At 43.6% G+C, this 13,373-nt stretch overlaps 1 protein-coding gene across 1 annotated transcript in view; it reads right to left on the bottom strand.

Annotated features, from left to right (window-relative positions):
- The window catches only part of hibch (3-hydroxyisobutyryl-CoA hydrolase), a 51,337-nt gene that overhangs the window by 26,302 nt on the left and 11,662 nt on the right, over positions 1 to 13,373 (bottom strand). The window contains exon 7 of the mRNA XM_041844069.2: positions 4,258 to 4,336. Within this exon, the coding sequence (XP_041700003.1) occupies positions 4,258 to 4,336 (79 nt within the window). The remainder of the gene's footprint in view (positions 1 to 4,257; positions 4,337 to 13,373) is intronic.

The following is a 13,373-nucleotide window of genomic DNA, read 5'->3' as shown; positions in this document are numbered from 1 at the left end:
TCAAGTAGAATTATGTGATTACGAATCACTGAGCTATAATAGGTTACGAGCAGCAGTAGTTCCTAGTTTTGGGTCTTCGTCGTTGATTATTTGGAGGAATCAGGATTGCGTGAAGGCGGTGCTTAAAATGGTGCAGTGATTTTGAAGCCCGTGTGTGGATGATAAGCAGTTTCCACTAGATTCCACAGCCACAAAGTCAAAATGTTAGATCTTTTTGTTGTTGTTGCTTTTTGGCCATGATAAACATGGGTGAAATTTGCGGAAGGGAGGGGTTGGGCCGAGAGATTCCGTTTGCGAGGGAGGAGACCTTGCTTCCTTCCTTTGCACAAAGGTAATCACTCCCGAGTGGCGCAGTGGTCTAATGCACTGCATCGCAGTGCTAGCTGTGCCACTATAGATCCTGGTTCGAGTCCAGGCTCTGTCGCTGCCGGCCGCGACCGGGAGACCCATGGGCGGCGCACAATTGGTCCAGCGTCGTCCAAGGTAGGGGAGGGTTTGGCCGGCAGGGATGTGGGTTCGTTTCACACGGGGGGCCAGTATGAAAAAAATAAAATACATGTATGCATCCACTACCTGTAAGTTGCTCTGGATAAGAGCGTCTGCTAAATGACTAAAATGTAATTGTTATCGGCATTCCCCCCAGAAGTAAAACAGGAAATTACAAACTCTCGTGAGAATTTTACTTCTGGGTAACCGAGATTAACCGTCTTCAGAACTGGATAATAATTGCTGTATTTTCCTCATAAAATAATAGAAAAGGTAGCTTAGTGGGTAAGAGCGTTGTGCTTAGTGGGTAAGAGCGTTGTGCCAGTAACCGAAAGGTCGCTGGTTCTAATCCCAGAGCCGACTAGGTGAAAAATCTGTCGATGTGCCCTTGAGCAAGGCACTTAACCCTAATTGCTCCTGTAAGTCGCTCTGGATAAGAGCGTCTGCTAAATGACTAAAATGTAAAATGTAAATGTAATAATATTGTTTGTTCTATCTCTCATTAAGCTGCAATTGAGAATAGCCTATGCCTAGGCTATAGACTTTCATTCTTTTAATTTTTTTAAGCCACAACAACACCTTCGTAGCCTAGAATATTTGGGAAATAAGCTACTGTTCATAACTTTAACCTGTCTTAAAACTTTTATGATAGGCCTAGTAGGAGGATAGGTTATTGGCCATTTGGTTTCAACCTCGCATGGAGGGATTTTCTCAGCGCGCATGTTGATTAAACTTGTCATTCGATTTTTCTGTAGGCTATTGATATTGTCTGTTCTTTCTCATTATTAGTCCTCTGGCTACCTTACATTTCTAGGCTATTCAAATAACTTTTTGAGATGGAACTCAAAAACATTAATTGTTTGATCTGGAGTAAGCCATGAATAAAGCGTAGCCTTCAGTCATATTCATAGCCTATCGAATGGAGAGAAGGAAATACAGGCTAAGTGCAGTCAAAAACGTGATTAGTTGGAATAATATTATGAAACTTTTAGTGTAACAGCTGTTTGAAAAGAGTGAATGGACCAATAAGAAAGTAAACCTCTCTGGCAATAAACCCTTTTCCAGTACACGTCACACTGACGTCACGCACAGATGCGTGCGACTCTTGGCAGCATTAAGAAGGCCATTGCCATCTGCGCCCATTCATCATAGCCTAGATTGAAGTTTTTATTACTTTAAACAAAATAACTTTTTGGGGTTCTCATACACTTACAATGATGTTTTCATTCAACAGTCGCTAAGATTATATTTGGTTGTGATCTTTGTAAAATAACTATTTTGGATGCAGCAGTTGTTAGCTAGAACGCTAACGCTCATTTTACTGGTTGAAGTTGAAGTGTTTAAGTATAAACGCAGTTGATTTGAGATGACACAAACATTATATTAAGCAGGATATTCATAAGAGCCTTAAAATCCAATTATAATCCAAAATAATTGTGAAATGCACTCATAAGCAACATGTAAATAGAGGCTTTTTTTGCTGGCGTTCTATAAGAACTCCCCCTTGTTCTGCCACCAACTTGCACGCATCACCCTCGTGTGGCAATGTTTGTAAACACGGAAAGGGGTCTATAACAGCTAATTTTCCATTTTCTACTCCCCACTCAGACCACTCCCAGACAGTCCTAGCAAAATTCTTGCTTGAGAAATTGCTTTTTGCTAAGAAGCTATTTGTTTCTTTTAGACCATTTTAATTGAAAACAATCACATTAAGGTACTTAACTGTTACCCAGAAATGATTTGATATTTAAAAAATAGGCTGCATTGGTGTCTATTATATATAAAAAAGGTTTAGGCTATAGCCTAATGCCCATGCACTGACAGAGAGAGAAAAACAATATTTTCTGACTGGACATTTTGCGCTGCTTTGGTGGAATTCTCCACTCTGTCTAGACTACATGCCCCTCTTGCGTTCTGTAGGCTATATGACATATTTATTGAAATAGGCTATAGTAAATAGGAATTGGCAAATTACTCAGAATGTCACAAATTACTCGGAACGTCCGTTTTTTACTGCGCGGCGTCAGTCAAGTTCAAATAGGCTAAACCATCGTCTGTCACATCACGATGGTCACCATCGTCGACAGACGATGCTATTGTAATATCGCCCAACCTTAGTGCGTAGAGGTGATTGATAAAGACCTAGCACACACCATCCTTCAGAATAATTACTGACAATGTACAAACTGTCACAGTCCAAAACATGAAGACATTTCAATTTGAGTCGGGAACATACGCTGCTAGAATATATGGTGCTAAATAGAACCAAAAAAGGGTTAAATGGCTCGCTTCATATATGGCCCTCAAAAGGTTTGTGAAGATGATTTATATTTTGGGACAAATGCCCTATAGCATGTGTACAGACTGTGAGGGTTCCAAAAAGAAGAAACAATTCCAACTCTAACTTGCTTGCCTGGAGTGGACAACCACCAGAACTAACTTAATTGCTGTGAGAAACCCTGAGATAAGACTAGCAAACGTAAGAGGGGAGGCTCATTAATAATAGAAGAAGAGTCCCATTTCAGACATTATGCATCTCTATGGCCTATTACTACTGGGTCGATATACAAGATGACCCCTTTCACTGCAAACCACACTGATAATTACAGGCTAGTACAAAACCTGCCAAAAACACAGCAAAGCATCTGGATCGATTCAGAGGCATGTCCTCCGTTGATGACTGTGCTGTTCATCTTTGTACAGTATAAGAGGGGAGCCACTACGGCATCAGCCAGTGTGGTGCAATTAGTAAAGACAATCATCAAAACATAACAGAGAAGAAAAGAAACTCCCGAAATGATCTGGGACACATTACCACATGGGGTGCCATGAAAGCTTTCTATTGTTCATTAAAATCGATCGTCTCAGGAAAAGTGGCCCATCTTCGATAATCGAGACGGTAAGGTAGACGGTAAGGTGTCCATTATGCCTAGTGGAACGGTTTCTGGGCGACCCCACACCTGGCAACATGGCACAAAGTGCAAGTGGGTATGAGTGACTGTCCGAGACCAATGATCAACACTGAGGCTCTGTGTGAGACTGGCCTCAAGCATTTTAACGACCGTTTGATTTGCAGTTGGCCGCGTGGCAAGCATTCCATCCTTCCATCGCAAGTAGTGCCCACCAGGTGATAGGTGATCATCTGCATACCCTCTGTTCACGCGGCATAACTTTATATTGTCAGTTTCCACATAAAACAGTATTTTCCTATGGTTCCCAAGGTCCCCATAACCATAAACACTCAAAATAACAAGACTGATATAGCCGCATCAATTTGTGCACTTAGGTTCATATTCAGATTTTAGATACTTACTGTAGTTTGAACAAATAAGAGATTTTGACCTTGGGGTTAAACAGGTAACAAGCTATTGTGTAATTAGCTAGGTGTTAAGATTTTTTTGTACTAATTACTTTGTCAACTGAAAGAAGTTTTACCATATAACTGAGGAAATATGCTGCTTGGTAGTATGAGATCAGCATTTAATTATTTTTTTTTACCATAAAATATGAAAGGTTTAATTGCCACATCATGCCATGCGAAGCCTTTGTAAAGCAGTAGACAACTGCAGAGAAACAGCTACAGAACAGCCTGTTGGCCTGTTCATATCTGGCTGATGATGATGCTCTTCTTGCAATGCTTATGTCTGCGTGGCCCATTTATTATTAATGCACTGGAGTGACCGTGCCAAGCAAGGCAACACACTCGCAACAACATGAGCCAAACATGGACCTCAGGGGAAGGAAGTTGCGGATGCCAGTGCATCGACTTACCGATTGCAGTCTCCGGCATGGCGAACAGAGTCTTCTCAGTGGCCACCCGAAACCGCCCGTGGACCGAGAGACCCACACCCTGAAAAGGGGAGAGAGTGTTATAGTGTGAGAAAGAGAGGGGGAAGATAATGAGAGAGGGCAAATTCATTAATAAGGACTAGAGACAGAAAGTGAGGCAAGAAAGAGGGAAAGTGAATAGATGAGACAGAAAGAGAGAAGATGAGAAAGAGATAAGAGCAAGAGAAAGAAAGGTTAAGTGAGGGTCATGCAACGATCCATCACTGGATATGAGTGATGTGATTGATGGAGAGGTACGTAACAGATTGGAAATGTAGACTGAGGTAAAGGCCAGGCTATGCCCTTTGACCTTCTGTGTGTGTGTGTGTGTGTTTAACGAGCCTCATAGGGCATTAATGAATATAATGGCGCCGGAGGGGATGGCTGCCGTTTTACGGGCTCCTAACCAACTGTGCTATTTTGTGTGTTTTTTCGCATTGTTTGTAACTTATTTTGTACATAATGTTGCTGCTACCGTCTCTTACGACCGAAAAGAGCTTCTGGACATCAGAACAGCGATTACTCTCCTCAAACTGGATTAAGATTTTATTCTTTAATGAGTCCGACACGAAGGATATACTGCTTCTCCGAGACCAGGCCCAAATCCCCGTCATTAGCGTGAAGAAAAGACGGAAATACAGGGGGTGGAGATCGAGATACCTGGTGAGAATTCGTCAGCGTGTGGGTAACCACGCCTCCACCATCCGTTCTATTGGCCAACGTGCAATAACTCAATCAACTATTCTAGCAACGGGACATTAAAAACTGTAATATCTTATGTTTCACTGAGTTGTGGCTGAACGACGACACAGATAATATACAGTTGGCTGGGTTTTCTGTGCATCGGCAGGACAGAACAGCTACGTCTGGTAAGGCGAGGGGTGGGGGTGTGTGTCTATTTGTCAATAACAGCTGGTGAGCAATGTCTAATATTAAGGAAGTCTCGAGGTATCGCTCGCCTGAGGTAGAGTACCTTATGATAAGCTGTAGACCACACTATCTACCAAGAGAGTTTATCTATATTTTTCGTAGCCGTCTATTTACCACCACAAACCGATGCTGGCACTAAGATCACACTCAACGAGCTGTATAAGGCCATAAGCAAACAAGAAAATGCTCATTCAGAAGCGGAGCTCCTAGTTGCCGGGGACTTTAATGCAGGCAAACTTAAATCCGTTTGACCTCATTTCTACCAGCATGTCACCAGAGGAAAAAAAACTCTAGACACAGAGACACATACAAAGCTCTCCCTCGCCCTCCATTTGGCAAATCTGACCATAATTATATCCTCCTGATTCCTGCTTACAAGCAAAAACTAAAGCAGGAAGTACCAGTGACTCGCTCAATACGGAAGTGGTCAGATGACGCGGATGCTACGCTAGAGGACCGGTATGTTAGCACAGACTGGAATATGTTCAGGGATTCATCCAATGGCATTGAGGAGTATACCACCTCAGTCACCGGCTTCATCAATACGTGCATTGACGACGTCATCCCCATAGCGACCGTATGTACATATCCCAACCAGAAGCCATGGATTACAGGCAACATCCGCACCGAGCTAAAGGCTAGAGCTGCCGCTTTCAAGGAGTGGGACACTAACTGGACACTTATAAGAAATCCCGCTATGCCCTCAGACGAACCACCAAACGGGCAAAGCGTCAATACAGGACTAAGATTGAATCCTACTACACCGGCTCTGACGTTCGTCGGATGTGGCAGGGCTTGCAAACTATTACGAACTACAGTGGCTTGCGAAAGTATTCACCCCCCTTGGCATTTTTCCTATTTTGTTGCCTTACAACCTGGAATTAAAATAGATTTTTTGGGGGTTTGATTTACACAACATGCCTACCACTTTGAAGATCAAAATATATTTTTTTGTGAAACAAACAAGAAATAAGTAAAAAAACACTTGAGTGTGCATAACTATTCACCCCCCCCCAAAGTCAATACTTTGTAGAGCCACCTTTTGCAGCAATTACAGCTGCAAGTCTCTTGGGGTATGTCTCTATAAGCTTGGCACATCTAGCCACTGGGATTTTTGCCCATTCTTCAAGGCAAAACTGCTCCAGCTCCTTCAAGTTGGATGGGTTCCGCTGGTGTACAGCAATCTTTAAGTCATACCACAGATTCTCAATTGGATTGAGGTCTGGGCTTTGACTAGGCCATTCCAAAACATTTAAATGTTTCCCCTTAAACCACTTGAGTGTTGCTTTAGCAGTATGCTTAGGGTCATTGTCCTGCTGGAAGGTGAACCTCCATCCCAGTCTCAATTCTCTGGAAGACTGAAACAGGTTTCCCTCAAGAATTTCCCTGTACTTAGCGGCATCCATCATTCCTTCAATTTTGACCAGTTACCCAGTCCCTGCCGATGAAAGACATCCCCACAGCATGATGCTGCCACCACCATGCTTCACTGTGGGGATGGTGTTCTCGGGGTGATGAGAGGTGTTGGGTTTGCGCCAGACATAGCGTTTTCCTTGAAGGCCAAAAAGCTCAATTTTAGTCTAATCTGACCAGAGTACCTTCTTCCATATGTTTGGGGAGTCTCCCACATGCATTTTGGCGAACACCAAACGTGTTTGCTTATTTTTTCCTTATAGCAATGGCTTTTTTCTGGCCACTCTTCCGTAAAGCCCAGCTCTGTGGAGTGTACAGCTTAAAGTGGTCCTATGGACAGATACTCCAATCTCCGCTGTGGAGCATTGCACCTCTCTGATTAATGCCCTCCTTGCCTGGTCCATGAGTTTTGATGGGCGGCCCTCTCTTGGCAGGTTTGTTGTGGTGCCATATTCTTTAAAAAAAATTATAATGGATTTAAAATGGTGCTCTGTGGGATGTTCAAAGTTTCAGATTTTTTTTTATAACCCAACCCTGATCTGTACTTCTCCACAACTTTGTCCCTGACCTGTTTGGAGAGCTCCTTGGTCTTCATGGTGCCCCTTGCTTAGTGGTGTTGCAGACTCTGGGGCCTTTCAGAACAGGTGTATATATACTGAGATCATGTGACAAATCATGTGACACTTAGATTACACAAAGGTGGATTTTATTTAACTAATTATGTGACTTCTGAAGGTAACTGGTTGCAACAGATCTTATTTAGGGGCTTCATAGCAAAGGGAGTGAATACATATGCACGCATCACTTTTCCGTTATTTATTTTTTAGAATTTTATGAAACAAGTTATTTTTTGCATTTCACTTCACCAATTTCGACTATTTTGTGTATGTCCATTACATGGAATCCAAATAAAAATCAATTTAAATGACAGGTTGTAATGCAACAAAATAGGAAAAACGCCAAGGGGGATGAATACTTTTGCAAGGCTCTGTACAAAGGGAAACCCAGCCGCAAGCTGCCCAGTGACGCAAGCCTACCAGACGAGCTAAATGCCTTTCATGCTCGCTTCGAGGCAAGCAACACTGAGGCAAGCAACACTGAAGCATGCATGAGAGCACCAGCTGTTTCGGACGACTGTGAGATCACGCTCTCCGTAGCCGATGTGAGCAAGAACTTTAAACAGGTCAACATTCACAAGGCCGCGGGGCCAGACGGATTACCAGGATGTGTACTCAGAGCATGCGCAGACCAACTGGCAAGTGTCTTTACTGACATTTTCAACCTCTCCCTGACAGAGTCTGTAATACCTACATGTTTCAAGCAGACCACCATAGTCCCTGTGCCCAAGAAAGCGAAGGTAACCTGCCTAAATGACTACCGACCCGTAGCACTCACATCAACACCATCATCCTGGAAACCCTAGACCCACTCCAATTCGCATACTGCCCCAACAGATCCACAGATGACGCAATCTCAATCTCACTCCACACTGCACTTTCCCACCTGGACAAAAGGGGAACACCTATGTGAGAATGCTGTTCATTGACTACAGCTCAGCGTTCAACACCATAGTGCCCACAAAGCTCATCACTAAGCTAAGGACCCTGGGACTAAACACCTCCCTCTGCAACTGGATCCTGGACTTCCTGACGGGCCGCCCCCAGGTGGTAAGGGTAGGCAACAACATCTGCCACGCTGATCCTCAACACAGGGGCCCCTCAGGGGGGTGTGCTTAGTTCCCTCCTGCACTCCCTGTTCACCCACGACTGCGTGGCCAAGCACGACTCCAACACCATCATTAAGTTTGCTGACGACACAACAGTGGTAGGCCTGATCACCGACAACGATGAGACAGCCTATAGGGAGGAGGTCAGAGACCTGGCAGTGTGGTGCCAGGACAATAACCTCTCCCTCAACGTGAGCAAGACAAAGGAGCTGATCATGGACTACAGGAAAAGGAGGGCCGAACACACCCCCATTGACCGAGGAGGCTGTATTGGAGCGGGTCGAGAGTTTCAAGTTCCTTGGTGTCCACATCACCAACAACCTATCATGGTCCAAACACACCAAGACAGTCGTGAAGAGGGCACGACAACACCTTTTCCCCCTCAGGAGACTGAAAAGTCATAGACTGTTCTCTCTGCTACCGCATGGCAAGCGGTACCGGAGCGCCAAGTCTATGTCCAAAAGGCTCCTTAACAGCTTCTACCCCCAAGCCATAAGACTGCTGAACAATTAATAAAATGGCCACCCGGGCTATTTACATTGACTGACCCCCCCCACCCACCTTTGTTTTTACACTGCTACTACTCGCTGTTTAATATCTATGCATAGTCACTACAAATTACCTCGACTAACATGTACCACAATATTTTCTTAACTCTATTTCTTGAACTGCATTGTTGGGTAAGGGCTTGTAAGTAAGCATTTCACGGTATGGTCTACACCTGTTGTATTTGGCGCATGTGACAATACAATTTGACTAGGGAGAAGGGTGAAGGTTAACGAGGAGGAATGGCTGAGCATCCCATCGTAGCACACCAAACGCTGTGTCCAGGACAAGGCGATGACTGCATTGTTGCCATGGAAACAGTCTCTGTCTCTCTCTTACACACACGCACACACACACACACACACAATGTATGACAACATTCCAACTCAAGTACACCCAAAGTGGAGACCCAATGTCAGGGTGGCTTGGTACAGGAGAGAATCTGATATGATCAGGCTAGACATTGTAGACAAGGCGTTCCACTCACTAACACGATCACACCCTGTCCTGATCTCCAGCTGCCACATCCCATCAAGGATATATGGTAAGAGAGACTGCCGTCAGCCCAAGCTCATTTTATAAAAGGTTCCTCTCAGTAAGAGATCAGTGTAAAAGAGCAGCACATTGTTCACAACACATGGCCGTTGGTTAAGAACAGCTGCACAGCTCCCTTAATCTTAACATGACGTGGATAGCCTTATCTAATCTTTAGTTGCTCTTTGGCGATAAAAGGTGATTTAAACCTTGGTAGATGTGCGCAGAGCACAGCAGCACCTGCTCTGCATTGATGATGTCTGTGAAGGAGCACGTAGTGTCTAGCCTGCAGTGCCTCCGTGGCTACAGACAGACAGGCAGCTGGCTAACAGTAACAACAATAAACAGTGAGCCAAAACAAACACATAGATGACCCCAACCACCCTGGGTCAATCTAGGGGTTGTGTGACAAATGGCCATGCAGATTAAACAACATCTTATCAACAGAGACTGAACAGACAACTCTCTGGTGTTGACCGGGAGATATGTAGCACTGATGTGACGTAGTGAGAGCTCCCAATTGTCACGCAGGACCTACAACAGACAATGACCCTTGAGCCGAGTCAACTCTGCCTGGGGGTGCTTCAGGGACACGAGGGGGCAGCTGCCCACTCGTTTTGAAAGGAAATTAGGACATGCAGTATAGGAGACCTTTCTAAGGAAATAAAAGCATAGAAGAATGACATTTTGAGGAAATTAAGAGATGAGCGGAGGAGACCTTGGTAAGGAAAATAGAGCTTTAACTAGTTGATTGAACTGCTCTGACAGGACAGGTCATATCTAAGAAGGGTCAAAGGTCCCCGGAGGATGGAAATGGTGAGTGTCTTTTGCCGTAGGTGTGTAGAGCGGTCAGTGGTGATAAGTATCATGGTTTGTGTGTCAATACCTCTGCCTCCTCCCAATACATTCCACCAAGCATCCAAGCAGCAATTCAAATCAATCACATTTTGCTGAATGCGTAAGCTGTCAAGTGATTCCTGTCGCACTGAAGGATGATTTATATACAAGGACCAAATTAGCTTGTAGTTAGGGACTTCTTCAACATATTTGACCTCTCTAACTTGCATGAAATTGTGTATGAATCTATATTTCATGAAGTTCTGATTAAATTTTGATAGAATCTGAAAGGTAAGGCTTGTTTGTGAAGTGTTGTGTGTGTAAATGGCAGTTGAAGGACATTCTCCTCTTGTTTGGTTCTCTGAGTCATTCCTATCGAATCAGGACACCAGAGATATAAAGAAGCCATTAAACATCTCAAATGGATGGAATATGAGTTGTCTGTCTAGCCAGCTCTAACCAGCCTTTCCTCCAAAGTGGAAAATACCACCCATTGACATGGCTGTGCAGACTCTGGAGACAGGAGTGGAAAAGCAGATTCCCCACACCAAGGTTAATGGAGAATCCTTAACAGGATGGAATCTGAGGCTGTATATCTCTCGCCTTTTTATAACGATGGGAACTGCTGGTCGGAATGAAGAAGCATGAAAGGGAAGCGCTTCATTTAACATTCCGTAAGATTAAATCATACCCATAAAAGTAAAGGAACAATATGATCTATCGGTACCACCAACCACCGTCTTACAAGTCCAGGGTACTCGGATTCCTGGGAACAAAGGACTTGCCAAACAACTAGTAAAATATACAGTATAGCCCAGGCCTAGCACATTTCACTCTTCACATTCTATGGCTTCATCAGGAGTCTCTGGGATATTCTCTTCTATATAGCTATTAATACTCTGCGGAAGCGTGTTTTTCCACATCTTTATAGGAAAAAACTATGAAATATCCGTGTGAGTGATAGAAGCGGACACTTCCCAAAAATCACTGAGTCTTTATTCCACTTTCTTACAGTCATTTTCACTGAGCTAGTTAAATTGAGGTAGCCTAAAATGGCATCAGAGGCAAGGACAATTGCTAACCATTCCTTTTGAAGTCAACAAAAAGCTGCAGGATTTGACAATAGTTCATTACAATCCTCTGTTCTTTGCGTGCAATAACATCCCATTATCTGATTAATGCAGGAGAGAGGGGTAGGCTAATCTAACTATGACTCAAACAAGGTTAAGCATTTCCTTTTCTTTTCAACAGGAGTCTAAATGAAAATGAAAGGAAATACCCTGAGGAGAAAGTAAGGGTCTCTGTTAGAGTCGACTCTCCCTATATGAAACACACAGATAGCATTACAGAGACATTAGCGAACAGGAAGGCTTTTCTCCGGGAGGTTGATAAAGATTACACACACAACTAACCAGGGCCAAATCTCAATCAATGAGCAGCCATTACTCCAAGTAGTCTTGTGGTCTTCCCACAATATTAGAGCCTTCCAATAAATATGGAAATGTACCGCACTCTCGAGTGGGAGCTGAGTGCACTCTACCAGTCATTATTGTGCCTTGCTGTTTCAATGTAAGGCATAGATTTCATAGTGGCTTTCATAGTGTGACTGGCTTTGGATTAAGAGTTTGTGTGTGTGGTGTGAACGTGTTCTCGTCTGACCTATCAGGATGACTCAATCCCCCCTCTCACCCTTCAGACTACAAAGTCATGCTTGGCAGAGGGTTGTTAATAAGATTATCAAAAGATCTGTGCTTGATTGTGCAGAGCAACTCAATCCCTAGTGAAGCTTTGTGTATGCATTGTATTGCATTCCACTCACATGCAGTATTCTATACGGTATATCTATCTATACGTACAATATTCTATTCAAGGGAGATATTTGAGTACCGTTACATGATGCGTCATCATGACATCGTCATCTTTTTTTTCTTACTAGCTCCGACTTTGCTGATAGCTACATTATTGAGGGAAAATGTACTTACTATGACTGTGATATGTGGTTGTCCCACCTAGCCATCTTAAGATGAATGCACTAACTGTAAGTAGCTCTGGATACGAGCGTCTGATAAATGACTAAAATGTCAGCCTGATGTAGTCTTTCCCGTAGCTGTACATCCTTTGTTTCCATAATAGACAGGAGATACAGGATAAGGAATTAGGATGATCTAGCTAGAACGTCACTAAGATATTACCCTCTGGACTGAGCTGGGCATTCATTATGCCATGGTATTATATCATCTGGTATTCGTCACCACACCACCTTCGCACACATGCCAGTAAGCCTATACATCACTGTTCGCATCACAAGGAAAACTAGCCTGGGGCTAACACGGCATCAGTGCTAAGTAACTGAATACAGTAAAGGATCCCCTTTGACACAGAAAGCAACGAAAACGTCACACTTACGTAAGTCCCTCTACATGCTACTTTACTAACGCTGATAGGAAGGTCCTGATAAAGGACTCTATCTGAGGCAGCGATAGAGGGGGGTAGTTGTTTGCATGGATTTTTATCAAGTCCTCATTCTGCAGCCTCACCCTAATCAGACACAGCCATATCACTGCAAGTGGGTTGCGTTCATTATGAAACACATAGGACTACATGGACTTGTCCAGTAAGAAATGCTCCTTTACATTTTCAGTTGCGTGCCCTAATGACTATGACCCAGTAGTGGGAACTGTTTTTGACCTCACTAACAGATTACTAACTGTAAGTCGCTCTGGATAAGAGCGTCTGCTAAATGACTAAAATGTAAATGTAAATGTAATTCATCAAACATCCGGATGCGATCCGTCCCAGAAAAAGCGTCTGGTGGTCTGGGAAGAATGCCGTCTATGATGCCTGATTTGATAGACTACAATGTCTGGCAGCCACCAGCAGTCCCTCCACATCCTAATAAAAATTAGAATGAACAAATGTCCAGAGAACTGCTGAAAAATCATGCAGACGTAGTAAATCAAGCAGTTCAAGGCCAAAAATATCACGCTTTATCTATCCAATTCAGAGCGTCAGCTAAGATCAATTGTCACATGCAGTAGCGGATCATCAACCTGAGACTACATCAGTGCATTAT

This window comes from Coregonus clupeaformis, chromosome 23, assembly GCF_020615455.1.
Source record: "Coregonus clupeaformis isolate EN_2021a chromosome 23, ASM2061545v1, whole genome shotgun sequence".
Taxonomy (NCBI): domain Eukaryota; kingdom Metazoa; phylum Chordata; class Actinopteri; order Salmoniformes; family Salmonidae; genus Coregonus; species Coregonus clupeaformis.
The sequence above is the reverse complement of the archived record's forward strand: the minus strand, read 5'-3'. Positions and strand labels throughout refer to the sequence as shown.